This window comes from Grammomys surdaster, unplaced genomic scaffold (genome assembly GCF_004785775.1).
Source record: "Grammomys surdaster isolate TR1022 unplaced genomic scaffold, NIH_TR_1.0 193, whole genome shotgun sequence".
NCBI lineage: Eukaryota > Metazoa > Chordata > Mammalia > Rodentia > Muridae > Grammomys > Grammomys surdaster.
This window is the reverse complement of record NW_021604638.1, coordinates 9,505,922-9,521,027: the sequence shown is the minus strand read 5'-3', so window position 1 is coordinate 9,521,027 and position 15,106 is coordinate 9,505,922. Positions and strand designations below refer to the sequence as shown.

At 51.8% G+C, this 15,106-nt stretch overlaps 1 protein-coding gene across 3 annotated transcripts in view; it reads right to left on the bottom strand.

The window, feature by feature from the left end:
- Elmo2 (engulfment and cell motility 2) overlaps window positions 1-15,106 on the bottom strand; it is a 35,961-nt gene that overhangs the window by 1,885 nt on the left and 18,970 nt on the right. For all 3 annotated transcript variants that reach the window (XM_028769600.1, XM_028769602.1, XM_028769603.1), the window contains 12 exons: window positions 13,014-13,092; window positions 10,054-10,104; window positions 7,431-7,553; window positions 7,048-7,182; window positions 6,332-6,436; window positions 6,142-6,250; window positions 5,642-5,778; window positions 4,159-4,322; window positions 3,923-4,035; window positions 3,693-3,800; window positions 2,904-2,986; window positions 1,059-1,136 (listed from right to left, as the gene is read on the bottom strand). In XM_028769600.1, the coding sequence (XP_028625433.1) occupies window positions 1,059-1,136; window positions 2,904-2,986; window positions 3,693-3,800; window positions 3,923-4,035; window positions 4,159-4,322; window positions 5,642-5,778; window positions 6,142-6,250; window positions 6,332-6,436; window positions 7,048-7,182; window positions 7,431-7,553; window positions 10,054-10,104; window positions 13,014-13,092 (1,285 nt within the window). The remainder of the gene's footprint in view (window positions 1-1,058; window positions 1,137-2,903; window positions 2,987-3,692; window positions 3,801-3,922; window positions 4,036-4,158; window positions 4,323-5,641; window positions 5,779-6,141; window positions 6,251-6,331; window positions 6,437-7,047; window positions 7,183-7,430; window positions 7,554-10,053; window positions 10,105-13,013; window positions 13,093-15,106) is intronic.

Here is a 15,106-nt window from a genome sequence, read left to right as displayed (position 1 = left end):
CATATTCAATGAACACACACACTCAATGGACACACACACTCAATGAATACACACAATGAACACACTCAATGGACACATATTCAATGAACACACTCAATGGACACACACACTCAATGAAATGAGCAGGAAGCACACAGGGACTCAGGGTTGCAATTTGGTTAAAGAAGAAAACTCCGTTAATGTTAAAACATGTTTTAAAGGGAAATACAAAAAAAACCAACATAGCACGTGTGATGGAACATGCTTATAACATCCGAGCACTTAGGTTACAGAGGTAGGAGGATCAGGGGTTCAAGGCTAGCCTAAGCTACAGTAAGTTTGTGATTGGCTCCAGGTTACATGAGACCTTGTCTCAGACAAACTTGAGCAGATGCTCAGAACGCGAGGGTATAGCAGAAGCTCCGCCCCAGCCCTCTGCTGCTCCCCTCTGTCTGAGCCTTGTTCACTGTGCTGTCGTCCAACAAAGCCCTAGTGGCCCAAGGTCCGCTTCTCTTGAAGCTTGACCCCAAGTGTTCAACAATAGCCCCTCAATTAACCACGAGTCGACTGAGTTGGGCACTGACATCTTCCTGGGCTACGGGTGAACTAGGAGTCCCTTGGTAGGAGGAGCAGACCCATCCGGCTCCACAGCCTGACCAGGTCGGCTCCATAGCCTGACTGACTAGGTCAGCTCCACAGCCTGAGCAGGTCGGCTCCATAGCCTGACTGACTAGGTCAGCTCCATGTAACTGAGATTCAGCTCACCTGGGAAAAGTGATTGCGAGATTACATAGAGGAAAACCCTCCTCATGCCAGGCTAGCTGCTCCTAAGACACAAAGTGAAAGGCTGGGTGTGTGCGAACTTTTAATCCCAGTCCTCTGTGAGTTCAAGGCCAGCCTGGTCTACATATTATACACACACACACACACACACACACACACACACACACACACACACACGGTATCCACTTTGGCCATCTGGCTTCTGGGGGAGACTGCTGTGCTCACCACACCTCCTCTCCAACTGAAGAGCCACAGTGAGGGAACTGGTGTTCAGGGCAGTGTGGCACAACACTTACCTCATACTTATTAGGAGCAATGAAATTCAGTGTCTCATCAGGATCGTATAGGATGGAGAAAGCCAATTCCAAAACCTCCTACAGACAAAGAGTTGGAGTGAGTTGGAGCAGTGACTGGTTATGATGTCACCAAGGTCCCTAGGCATGCATCCAGGTGTGGCTGGACCTGAGCCCAGTGTCAACCGACCTTAGCTCACCACCCCCGCCCCCGCCCCCGCCACAGTCACACCGAGGATGTGGTGGTAGGTAGTGATGCCTGCCTGGATCCCAGCAATCGAGAGGTTGAGGATGAGTGAAAGCTACACGGGGAGACCCACCCTTCCCCAGAAAGCAACCAACAAAACTTATTGCAGCAAAGTATTTTCAACACTCAGAACACTGAATGTCAGGACCATGTACCACCCTATGTTTATCTTAGATCTCAACATGACTGGTATCCTCTTTCTATGGTGCTGAACTCAGTCACAAAAAAGTCCTTAAAAAAAAAAAACCCTCCAGCAAAAACAAACCCCTGATGAGCTGAGACAGCCTGAGCATCAAAAAAGAATAATTACAATACAGAGTCACACATGACCGGCTTACACCCATGTGCTCACAGAGTCACATGTGACTGGCTTACACACACGCAACCAGAGTCACACGTGACCGGCTTAAACTCATGTGTTCATAGAACACTAAAAAATCATACAACGGAGACATAAAACTTGGTCATGACTATGTAATGCTAGGAACCAGCTCACTGCTTTAGAAGGAGGTGCCCGAAAGGGGACTCAAGCCTTTGGCCTCTCTTGTTCCATCAACTGTACCACAGGAAGCCAACAGTAGATAAAGACAGGTTTCTTCACGGAGAAGTGGCTTAGCTCATCAGTAAACGGAATACCCTCGTGTACAAGGCTTCGCCCTGAGCACTGGAGTCTGTGGACGCGGCAGAGCACCACCCGGCCATCACGGGCCTCTGCATAGGCCCCAGGAGCACGGAGGATATGGCCAAGACAGGGCAAAGTCAAACCTAAACCAAATCAAACCTCTAGGTCCCTGTGCTAATTTGCAGATCTGGGACAGAAGAAATGCATGGCGACCCAGTCAGCAAAGCTGAGACTCTGGGAAATGAGCACATAAGCAACATGGTCTGTTACACAGAGAAAGTGCAGGTGGGAAGAGGGTGCAGGGGAAGGGCATGAATGAAGGACTCAGACACACACACTGCGGCAGGCACACCTGCCGGAACGGATTCCAAACCGGGCACGATGTGTGCATGTGTGTACATGTAACATTTATAAGACAGCAGGAGGATGTTTCAAAGTGAATGAAGTATTTCCTATTAAATAATGGTCTTTTATCTTCTGCTAGGTATGCTAATGGGAGTCTATGACTGTATCCTTCAGAGACGTACAGGAGATACTCATGAACGAAATGGTGTACCACTTGGGGTCTCCCTACATCATAAGGAGGAATGGGCAGCAGAACTTGCCAGGGTTGCTGAGGCTGGTGAGGTGTGCATTGGGATCTATTTATTCTTACAGTGTTCAATGCTCTTAATGTTGGCTGTATAATTTAAAGTGGGAAAGAGCCTGTCCACCCAGAACCATGTCTGCAGCTGCCATGGACAGGAGTGGGGGCTCTGCCTCGCCTGCCTCACCCAGAACCATGTCTGCAGCTGCCATGGACAGGAGTGGGGGCTCTGCCTCACCTGCCTCACCCAGAACCATGTCTGCAGCTGCCATGGACAGGAGTGGGGGCTCTGCCTCACCTGCCTCACCCAGAACCATGTCTGCAGCTGCCATGGACAGGAGTGGGTGCTCAGCCTCACCCAGAACCATGTCTGCAGCCCCACCTGCCTCTCACCTTGTTCTGCTTCAGGGCACTCTTCTCTTTCATGTGAGGACAGTCTTTCCCAGTGACGATGGCCTTAATGTCTGCAACAGGAACTGAGAGACAATGGGAATTACCATCTGGAAGCTGCTGTTCCAAGCTGGTCAGCACTCCTCAGTGCTGGAAAGGAAGCCCAGGGGAGAGTACCAGGCTGTGACAGCTCTCAGCCCCGAGGGCCCTCCCAGGTCAGGGAGGTGTGCATGTGTTAGCCTGCCCTGCTCCTCCGTAAACCCTGGCTTCGTCAAAGCTCATGGGTGCTACTTGGGTTCTTCAGGGAGTGGAGCCTTGGGCACCCGTCCTCTTCTCCTTTCCATGGTAAAGGTGACAAAGAGGCCAAAGCAAGCAGCATCCCAGCTAACAACCAAGCTTCCACCTGCTAGCCCCGTGGGAATGTGTGAGTTCTCAATGGATGGAAGTACGGTGTTAAGCCCATTGTACCAGATATGAAAGCAAGTGAGGATTAGTTCACAACATCCAGCCTTTGCCACTAACTAGGGGCTAAGCTAGGGTTTCATTCAGGCTGTAGCTTTAGAGCCTCTACCCACTGCCTTTCAATGGAGTCTTGTCCTGCCCTCCCTGACACACAGGCACCACAGGCATCTCAGGAACTCTCCCAACCACCTTAAGGTGGGCCAGAGAGAGGATCGTTAGCAGTCAAGGAGACAAAGGATGCATGTCTGAGACCAGACACTGGGCTTGAGGGCCAGGCCTGGGCCAGCACTCGGGACACTTGTTGACACATCAATGGAGACATGCACCTACTTTTCTCCTGCAGGGATTCGAATGTCACCTCCCCTTGAGGGTTGTCATCCAAGTCACCATAATGCAAAACCTTATGGTTCAGCGCCAAGCGGCAGTGCCAGAACCTCTCTGGAAAACAAGGAGGGCGAGCAGGTGAGGCACAGGCAGGGCAGGGCACAGGGCACCATACAGAGCCAGGTCCCCAGGCAAGCAGCCCAGGCAGACTCCCGATGCTCCAGCTGCCCCCTTACCTTGCCGACGGCGGTTCCCGATTTTCCGGAAGCTGCTGCCCTCACACAGCCGGTTCAGGCGTTGTTGCTTGATCAGTTCTAGGATCTCGGGCTGGATCTTCTCCCGAAGCTCTCTGTGGACACATTAAACCCAGGTCTGCCTATGACTGGGAGAGCTGAGCTCTTGAGGTGGAGGAGGTAGGAGACCGCCTCCCTCACTACCGCCTCCCTCACGGGCTCTCTCAGTTGACACTCACACAATCGGCGGGGACTGGAAGTCGTCCTGGCTCATCCTCTCAGACTGGCGCAAGCGCAGAATTTCTGAGTAGCTCAGGCTGCGGAGTTTGCTCTTGAACTGATCCAAAGAGTTGGGTTTAGAGGGCAGGGCCCGGGTAATCTGCTCTCGGACAACCTGCATAACCTGGGCAGAGGGGGAAGGCACAGGCTGCTCTGACAATGGACAGGCCAACTGGAGATGAAGCCTCTCCCTCACCCGGTGTCTCAGGCAGAGTGAGCAACACAGAGTCCTGGCCTCAGGTCACATGACAGACTGTAACAGGAGTCTCCTTTCTCACGCACGTCGGGAATGGGCTCTGATCTCAACTCTTTTTTTTTTTTTTAAGAATGATTTATTTATGTATGTGAGTATACTGTCACTGTCTTCAGACACACCAGAAGAGGGCATCAGATCCCATTACAGATGGTCTTGAGCCACCATGTGTTTGCTGTGGAAGAACAATCAGTGCTCTTAACCACTGAGCCATCTCTCTAGCCCCTGATCGCAACTCTTAGATGCTTAATCCTTCACCAACTCTTTCAGCAAGATGAACTGTGCTCAGGCCTCCATCATCCTTGTCTCTACAGAGAAGAAGACATCTTTCTGTACTTGATGCCATGAAGAATGGGAGATGCAACATGGAAGGCAGGCAGAGCACCCAGCAGACAGGGTGCTGCAACTTGACAGCTTCCCTAAAACAACTGAGAGAAGAAAGCAGGATGCCTGCCTCCCAGTGTACATGTGGCAAGATCCTACTGAGGAAAGAAAATTCTCAGAAGGAACTAATGAGAATCTGCACCCGCACACACACACGCACAGGCAGAGAGAAAGAGATAGAGAGTCTTATAGACACCTCTTCTGTACACTTTCCAAGGTTTGTTGTTTTATTTTCTTGAGACAGGGTCTTGCTGTGCAGGCTAGGCTGACCTAGAACTCATGCCCACCAGCCTCACACGCATGTCCCACTATGTCAGCTCATCTCCAAAATTTCCCCAGTGGGATGGTCAGCCTCAAAACACTGGGTTCCTGGACTGTCAGCCTGTGAGGGCCTAGCAGTGCTCCACTCCAGGGCACTCAGAGCACAGAGGCCTGGGAGGCACCGTGATGTGCACACCATGCCACCCTTCCTGCCTTGCTGACACTGGCTAGTCACAGAACTCACCTACCACACTGTGGCCATGACAGGTCCAGCCCTTCTGCTCGGCTAGTTCCCTGACCCCTGTGGAGAACAGCGGCAGGTGCTAGCTTTCCCCAGCAAACACAGGCCTTGGGCATCATGAGGGAGACGCCCGTTCAAGGTTATAAAAAGAGTCACGACAGCTGAGACTCAGGCTCTCTAGTGCTTAGACCTTGCTGCCGACCAGACTGGTTTTCCGGCTCAGGGATTCCCCAGGCGCTGGCCAGCTGTCAGGGGCTGTCCCGTGGTCTTCTCCCAGCATCCTGAGCAGCTCAGCAGTACTGACCTTGTTGAAGTCCTCGGCTGTCGCCCTCATCTCCTTCCAGGTCTTGTTCAGCAGCTGGATACAGATCCCAAAGAGCTCCTCGAAGGCCCGGTCATGGGTGAAGAACATCGGGTGATAGTCATTGCGCCCTTCGTTTGCTGTGGAGAAGAAATCGTCAGCACGAAGGCTCTGCTCTCAGGCACCCAAGGCACCCACCTGGCAACTCTGAATTCTCTGCACTCAAGTCTGAGGACGAAGAGAACAGACCACAACTACAGCCATCAAGGAGCAGAAGGGGCTTTCCTCAAGCCCTTAGCGCTCTGTCCTGTTACAGACTAAGCCAGTCCTTACACAGCACCACCGGGGAGCTTGGGAGACACCTGAGGTCACGAGCTCACACAACAGCAGCTATGATCACCATGGACAAGGTAAGGGGACCGGGAGCTCACGAAGTGAATAAGAACAAGTGTCCCCGCTTAAGGCCTGCCAGTCCCCCTGCCATCGGGCCGGTGCAGACTTACGGAGCTCCCCGACCTGCAGGATCTCACAGAGCATCTTGGTGAGCTCAATGGCACTTCGGCCGAATGGACACTCGTGTTTGTCCTCCCGGCTACTGTTCTCCAGCACGATCTATAAGCAGAGAGGAAGTGGGGGTTGAGGGGAGGCAGGCAGGGATGGACATCAGGAGTGAGGGGCTGCCCTGGCCTTTACCCGGATGTAGGTGTCCTGGTGGACTTTGGCCAGGTACAGCATGTTGTCCAGGGCCAGCATTCCAGGAGGAGTCTGGGTGAAGTCCAAGGCTGGGTTGATATGGTTCTGGAGAAACCAGGCGAGCAAGTGTGAACGTGAGTTCTTGTGTGTGGAATGGCCTGGGGGCATCCTTCTGTCCTCTCTTCCCCTCAGCTCCATCCTAGCTTGTCTGGCTCCTGGAGCACTGGACTAAGACTGCTTCATCATGCAGCCCAGTACCAAGTAGGTACACTGTACAGCTAAACCAACCTCACTCCCAGCCGAGCCGTGTTTAACCAGACACAGTCAACTGCAGCTGTGTGAAGAACAAACTGCACGGGTGAGGTGATTCACACAGACTGCGGGGCCACCCCTTCCTCTCCACTGTAGGACAGGTGTGGGAAAATGGAAGGTGGAGACTAAACCTTAGCGCCAGAGCGGGGAGGCACACCATTAAGGTGAGAAGAGACAGAACTTTACCCACTGCAGGCATGTGGTCCCCTTTCCCTCTGCCAAGGCTGGCTTCCTGGGCCTGGAATTGATGGAGCTGGTTTGCATGCCCAGGTGGTTTATACCCACTGAGTGGCCACAGCCAAGGCAAACCAAACACAAAGGCCCTCACCTCTTTCTGCCTGCTGCTCCAGGGCTAGCACTATGAAGGGGGAGCTGTCAGGGCAGGGAGGGCACTCGGTACTTACGGTGAACCCCAGCATTTTATAGTCCTTGGTATACATGGCCTTGCGCTTTTCAGTCCCACTCCCAGGGACGTTGCTGGGGTCAGACTCTGCGTCAAATGCAATCCTCCTCAGCTCAAATATGATGTCTCTTTGAGCCTGGGGGGCGGAGGGCAATGTAGTGGGCAGGTCAATCAGCTCCCAAGTCAGTGTCTTGGGAGGGACCAGCAGGAGGATAGAAGGACAGAAGAGGGCTGTGTCCCGAGCCCTCAGGAAAGGCAGCACACAGTAGTTTTTACAGGGCTAAGACACCACTTCACACAGCATTCCCAACACTCTGTGGATGGAATGACCACAGCCATAAAGACACAGCACAGCTTACACCAGGAAGGGCCCCTAGCACCTGCCTGGTCATTGGGATCCATCTTGGTCATCATTCTTTCTTCCAGAAGGTTAAAGGTCAAGACTTGAAGGACATAGAGCTGATGGGCCATCTCTGTTTTGATTGGACGATTCCCTCTGATCACGTGCTAGAGAAAGAAAGGCAGGAGCAGGCTCAGTGCACTGTCTTTCCTAAAGAGTCATGTGATGTGGGGAAGGGGTGCAGGGGTCGGGCTGTAAGTATCAGCACGCTGCACAGGGATCCTTTCCTTCCAGTCACGGTGCCCGCACGCTCCTGAGTAGAAGGGGGCTAGACTCGGCCAGAGCAGGTTCTCACAGGCCTTCCTCTCCAATCTTGCGCAGGGGAAGTGAAACTAAGAATGTGCTCAACCTCAGACACCAGAGATGGGGCAGGCACACCGGCCAGGAGAGACCAGCCAGCAGAGCTAGACCCGCCAGGCTTGGACCTCACAGGACTAAAGCCAGTGGGCACATGGAAAAGGACCACCGGTAGACAGGCTCTGGACTAGGTCACCTTAGGTGACACAGAGCCACCTCTAAGGAAGGCCGTTGCTTTCCTACCCAGCCTCACGCTGCCCTCCCCATCCCTTCCTTTCCTGTCATCCCATGTCAGCCCCCACTCATCCTTCAGCCTTCCCTCTCTCCTCCCAACGTCAGCTCAGCAGCTCCCTCTGACCTGGACCCCAGCCTCCCTCACCCTTTCACCTCCTGACTCTCTCTCTTCCTCCCTCACCATCTTGGCTAATAACTTTGGGTATTTTATGTGGTCTCAACCTGTCCTTCACCCCACAACACCCGGCTTTTCCTCCTGGCTCCCTGGACTTCTCAACCAGCACATCGTGAATCCTGTCACTCTGGGTTTTTGTCCAGCTTCTGCCATGTCCCTTCCCGTGTCCTTTGGGTCTTACTCAGTAGCCCTGACTCCAGAGCCTCCCTGTCTGGTGTAGCAGCCGCTAGTCACGTGTGGGCATTTGTGACTGTGGACTGTATTCCTTCCTCTTCACTACCCTCCATCATTCAGAAGATGGCTATGAGGAGAGGGGAGTGGCGGTGTGCTCCTGGGTTTTGCTCATAGGTCTCAGGTGAGAGGGAGGGAAAGTGCTCTTCCAGCAATGGGTGCCGCTCTCGGGCTTCAGCAGACAGCATACATAGGTACTGCCTGGCCAATCAGTTAAGGCCGGAGGCTCAGCTGTCTACTCCGTGGGACCCTCTTCTGATCCATCAAGCTAAGCTCAAACATAGAAGATTTTCCCTATTAATGCCTCCCCATGCCCTCATGCAGAGGGGGTTCCTAGGCAGCTGTTCTGGAGGGCCCACAGCAATGGGCACTCCCCAGTCCACATGTGTTGGAAGGGAGCAGGGGCTGCAGTGACTTGGGGATCAAGTCACACAAGGTAAAGCCATCGGACTCTGCAGGGTTGCTCAGAGCTTTCTTTCTTCTAGAGCTCTGTTACTACACACATGCACAAACTCAAATGTGCACATACACACAAACACACATGCACACACACACACACGCACACACATATCCCTGCTGCCCACAGATGCCATGCTCCCTGTCAGGCAGAGCCTATGTATACACACTCGCGTGCACACACACACACACACACGCACATGCACACGCACATGCACACACCCCTGCTGTCCACAGATGTCATGCTCCCTGTCAGGCTCGGCCTATGTATTTTAGCCCCTTCAGTCTTCACACCCAGCTAAGCAAATCAAAGCCCAGGGATACAGGGTTAGCTGCTCAGGAGCAGAGCAGACTGGAAAATGGCCAAAGCCCACCACCAGCATCAACTCTTTCACGCCTGACTCTGATGTCCGTCTATTACCTTCACCGTGGTCTCTGGGCTTTCCTTTGTTTTTGACAACTAATAAACTCTTTTCCTTTTAGCCCAGGTCTTGGCTCCTGTCCCCACCCCCATTCACTGCCTTCCCATAACCCACACCATCACTAAGGCAACAAGAGTGAAGACATCGTTCCAGATTCCTCTTGAACCCTCAGCAAGCGCCCAGCTCCTGAAGCACAGTCCACGGTGATCTAGAATCAACTACACCTGTACCACCACCCTGGATCTCAGCTGTGCTGGGGAGGGAGACTAAGGTCTAACCTTGGAGCTTTGCCGGGGCGCCTAACACTTGTGCTCCTTGAAGGCTTCCTGAGCCCTCCCTGCAAAGCAGATCTCACTGGTCCTGCCCTCTCTCTCCTAGCCACGCTGTGCTGGGCCCCACCTTCCCCAGCAGAGCACCAGCCTTCAGGAGCACTGCATTCCCTCTGCACGCTCCAGGCCTCAGAGCACTCTGGGTCAGAGCTGCTGCTGGCTCCCGGTGCTCGTCCCCTTGTGCTCACTTAACAGTTCTGAATTGTAACAAGCAGTGGACATGACCTTCACCTTCTCCCTGGAGGGGCTGCAATCTCTTGGGGACCATGGGGATGGCTTCCCAGAGGCAGTTTGGCTCAGAGGAGTCCAAGAAAAAGCTCAGGTTTCAGAAGTGGCCAGCACCTGTTAGCAAGCCTGCTCTGTGGCCCACCCTCAATGGCGGTAGTCAGGCCCCCTCCTTGGGATGGTGAGGACTCCCGGCAGTAGGAACAAGGATTAACAAAGGCAGTCACTGGGAACTCACGTTCAGGATTATGGACCGAAGGTGCTTCTGTGCAAAGGCGTTGGCCATGTCCTAGGGAGGGAAACCAACAAACGTAAGGCAGGGCCGATGGCATCTGTGACTGCTGTCAGTGGACAGGGTCCTCACAGCTTGACTGTTCTCCTTTCAAGTGAACAGTGAAGACCATCTGACCATCAGATGTGGTTTACTCTAAAACTTCCCCTGCTTTTTTCATGAACGCAAATGAACTCGCTGTCCCTTCCTCTGGCACAATAAGCTTCCTGTCTTCACGTGACTTGGATTGCTTGAGGACAAGACACATGTGTTACAAGGATGCAGGTGACGGACACTGCAGGCAGAGCACACAGCAGGACATGCACCACTCCAGGCAGACAGCCACAGCTGAAGAACCCTGGGCAGCAGACTGTGCTGTGAGATGGGTGTGTGGTCACTCAAACCTCACTGAGAAGGTCACGTGTTGTGGGCCTTTGGGTAATATTTCACAGCAGATTCCCCTGTCCATCATATTTGGCTCAGACGTTGGCATTTTAATGATTAAGTACCCAGGGAATAAAGTATTAGTAGATAAGCCCTCCACAGAGACTTAAGGGGCCCATTGGCACCATTTTGACCATCTTTAAAAAAGACACACGAAGGACTGCAGTGATTATCTTTCAAGCCTTTTCCAAGCCTGCTGGAGGTCACTCTGCCATGACATTGTCCCTCTGAGGGGCTGTTACATTTCACCCAAACAAAATGTTCCCATATCAGAATGCTTCTAATTTTCTGAGAACTTTTCTCAGTTTTTCAGTTCGTTCCTTCCAATGTCAGCAACCTGCCTTAGTGATGTTAGCTACAGTGAGTCCCTGCTAAGACACTGCCTTCAGTCACCTTTACTGATGGCAGGAAATTAGTGAGCCGGGGGTGGGGAGGGGAAGGGAGGGGGAGGCTGCTGTCCAGTGACCTCTCTCCTCTGTTTCTAAATCTCTATCCATGTTATAAACATCTGGCCAGGGGCATCCGGGTTTACTGTGAACCCCTGAGCACATCTTGGCTAGAAGAGGAGGATGGTGCCTGGAAGCTTCCAAGACATCAGATGAGACTAAACCCTGGGTGGACAATTCTCAGAGAGGGTCCTTATATCATACCGTAGCAGAAGCTAAGCTATGAAACCCTTTGATGTGCTTCTCCTTGGTGCTGGGGTGGGGAGCAACACACTCCTTCATGTCCTCAAAAGGCGGCCTCTCCAATGGTCCCTCTAAGAACAAACACCCAAATTCTTTGTGATCTTAAAAATTCATGTGAATGAGTGTTTTGACTGTGTGTGTGTGTGTGTAGTACCTGAGAAAGCCAGAAGAGGGTATAAAATTCCCTGGAACTTGATTTAGAGACAATTATGACCCTCCATGTGGGTGCTAGGAATTGAACCTGGGTCCTCAGCAAGAGCCAGGTCATCTCTTCAGGTCCCAAACTCTCTTTTGTAAACTGTATAACTCTATTAACTCCCAGATCAGGTATACACAGTCCTTCCATGACTCTCACCTACAGTGGCTTTCTGGCATTCCAATATGACAGACGTATGCTATCTTCCCAAGGCCCTGGTTCCCTGAGCAGCCGAGCCAGCCCATATGTTTCCTGCCCAGCTCTGACCTCCCCACCAGGAAGAGCCAGGCCCCTACAACAGCAGTGCTACTTACAGTGACGGGCAGGTCTAGAGGGTTAAGGTGCTTGTCCTGCCAGCAGAAAGCAAAAAGCACAGAGAGAAGCAGACAGGATGAGCTTTTGGCTTACAATGAAACAGGGACAGGAAGGAGATGCTCACAGAGCCACCCCATCCAGACAGAAGGAGATGCTCACAGAGCCATCCCATCCAGACAGGAGATGCTCACAGAGCCACCCCATCCAGACAGAAGGAGATGCTAACAGAGCCACACCATCCAGACAGAAGGAGATGCTAACAGAGCCACACGACCCAGACAGGTAAGACAGACAAACTATGGATGCTTCTGCTCCTCTCTCTAGTAAAGGAACTCCTGAGAGCCTGGTGCATGATCCCATATGGACTTCATTTAGTGAGCCTGTAATAGTGACAACTAGAAAGCCTTACTATGTATAATACGTGTACTAGAAAGTATACTGTGTGTGTTTTTACCAGAGAGCTAGTGTGTTGGGTTGGAAGGAAGCTTGGAGGTTGTTTAATTTTGTCCTTTAACTTCATAGAAAGATGAAATTAGAAGACTGGAAGGCTGATACACTTGCCCAGACAGAAAAAGGACAAGCACTCTGTCCAGGTCCTCCACTGAGGTCCCACACTGTTAAAATAGGGGCCTCATGTGACCCAGTGGCCTCATCAGGAGTGAGTGGTCAGGGCAGATGCTGTAACTCCCAACATCATAGGTGAGAAACTAAAACTGGGACAGGAAGAGCTTGCCAGGATTGTGTGTGCCACACAGCTGGTACCAGAGGAAGGTGGCTGAGGATGTGGACCAGAGGCTGCACAGGTGAAGCCTGCTCCTAAGTCCCATTTCCTTCAGACCATAACAATGCCAGAGGGACTCCCCCTCCCTCTTCTTAGTCCTCTAACTCAGGAATTAGCAGACTGTGGGCATATTGGTGTGTTGTCTGTGTAAACAGTTTGACTGGGGACAGCTGTACCACTGTCTTGTCAGGAGCTGCTTTTGCCTACAACAGCCAAGGCTGAAGAGCTGCCACAAGAAGTGAAAAACATTTACTTCCTGGCCCTGCAGAGGAACAGCCTGCAGAACTCTGCTCTGATCCAGGAAGCATCAGGTCTCCCTCTTCCCAGTTCTTTCCTAGGGTTTCCTTAGGAAAAACAACCTGCTGGGTTCTGGCCAGGAGGCTTAGCCGGGAGCACTGGGAGCACCGCTAATCTCTGCTCCCTGGCCGCTGAGCCTACTCTGAACTGTGGCGGCGGTTCTCTTAGACGGCCCAGAGGAAAGGTTGGAAAGGCAGCCACAGACCTGTCTCTTGTCTTCGGGGGCCTTCAGGAACAGCGCATTAATCAGAGCAATGGCGTAGGTCTGGATCTCCTGGTTGGAGCTGTGTCAACAGAGATGGAGAGAGCGGGATGAGAGGACCAAAGAGCAAGATGATGACACCCACACGCAGCTTAAAACACATGGTGATCAAACAGCAACTGGGGACGCAGTCAGAAAAGCATTTTGAGCAGGCGTACACTTGACCCCACTATCCCATGGAAGGGATTTATCCCAGACAGTAACCAGGAAGCTATGTGTGATTTACTGACAAGCTGTTAAACTGGAGTCCTATTGAAGGGACAAGAATGTTAAGTAATCCATGTGCTCTTGCTAGGGGCTGTTTAATATGGGAGACTCCTCAGGGCCTCCTAAAAATCACGCTTTGGGGTGGACTATTAACCTGGCTCTCAGAGATGGGCTTGGAGTATCAGTGTAGGCCAGGTAAGATCTAGAAAGCATCTAGCCGACTATGTGGCTGTTGTCAGGGAGGAAGCTCAGGTGGCCCTGGGTTCCCACAGGCATCTGGGAAGGGTTAGGAGCATCTCTGTGGAAGATTGTGATACAGGAAAATGTTCATGGTGTATTTATTATTCAGCAAAGAAAACAGTAATAAGCAAGGTACACATGAGTGTATAGCAAGATCTAAATGCCAGCAAAGATATGCAAAGGAGAAGCTAGAGGGGCGTTCACGTTAGTTTAACAGCGGCTCTGTCTGGAGTGCAACAATGAGCAGATCATGTACTCTCCATGGTTTCCATACTCTCAAAGCCTTGACTACAAGTTTACTTTACTTTAAGTAAATAAAACAGCCATAAGCATTTCCTCAGAATTTGACATAGCTGGCACTTGGGGGTTCCATCTGCCATGCTGTGAGTGCCCCCTGTAGCTTCCTCAGAGGGCTAACAGCTTCCTGGTCAGGCAGGTCCCTCACTGAACATATGTACACTGGTGACAGTGTGGGCTAAATATTCATGAGAGATGCCTAAAAACTGTCACTTTCTTCTACTGTGCTCAGGGAGGTGACTGAGGTCACCTCCAATTCAGAGATGAGGATAGAGAAGTCGCCAGGACCCAAAACACTCCCGATCCAGAGTCTGTAATCTCTGTCCCAGCCTGGTATTTCAAATATGAAAGCTGGAAAGAAGAATTCTTTAAAAGCGACAAGGTGAAGCCAGGGGTGGCGCACACCTGCTGCTCCAGACTGTGAGGGGTAGACAGAGTCCAGGGGCAGCCTGGCCAGCAGGAGACCCCCCCCCCCAGATCACAGTGACAGGGTGAGACCAGTGCAAAAAGAAGTCACATACATTCTTGAAAAATCAGATTAATGGGGGAAGCGAGTTAGAAGCACTGTTGGGCTGTGTTATCCAGTTTTATGCCAACTTACACAAACTAAAGCATCGGACTGGAGGGAACCCCAATTGAGAAAATGCCTCCATAAGATCGGGCTGTATGAAAGCCTGTAGGGCATTTCCTTAATTAATGATTGATGGGGAGGGCCCGGCCCATTGCGGGTGGTGCTATCTCTGGGCTGGTGGTCCTGGGATCTATAGGAAAACAGGCTGAGCAAGCCATGAGGAGCAAGCCAGTAAGCAGTACCCCTCCAAGCCTCTGCTCCAGTTTCTGCCCTGTTTGATTTCCTACCCTGACTTCCTTTAATGATGAGCAGTGATGTGTAAGCCCAAGCCAAACGAACCCTATACCCCCCAATTTGCTTTTGGTCATGGTGTTTTATCACAGCAATAGAAACTGTAACTAGGATAGAAATCGGTCCCAGGAGTGGGGTATTGTTGGGATAGACCTGACCGTGTGTTTTTGGGAGGATTGGGGAAAGACTTTGAAACTTTGGGCTAGAAAAACCATTGAGTGTTCAAAGCTTGGGCAGCTGTTCTGTGGGAGCTTGGAAGAGAAGAATGTTAGGATGGGGCCTGGCTTGTGCAGACTCAGAGGGAAGCAAAGACTCTACCCATCCATTTGTGTGGACCTGGTCAGCTGGAGCTGAGGACAGCTGTGATTAACAAGAAACCAGTACCACTGAAGTAAAACTTTTGTCTTACTGGGACAATTGATGCTGGTCT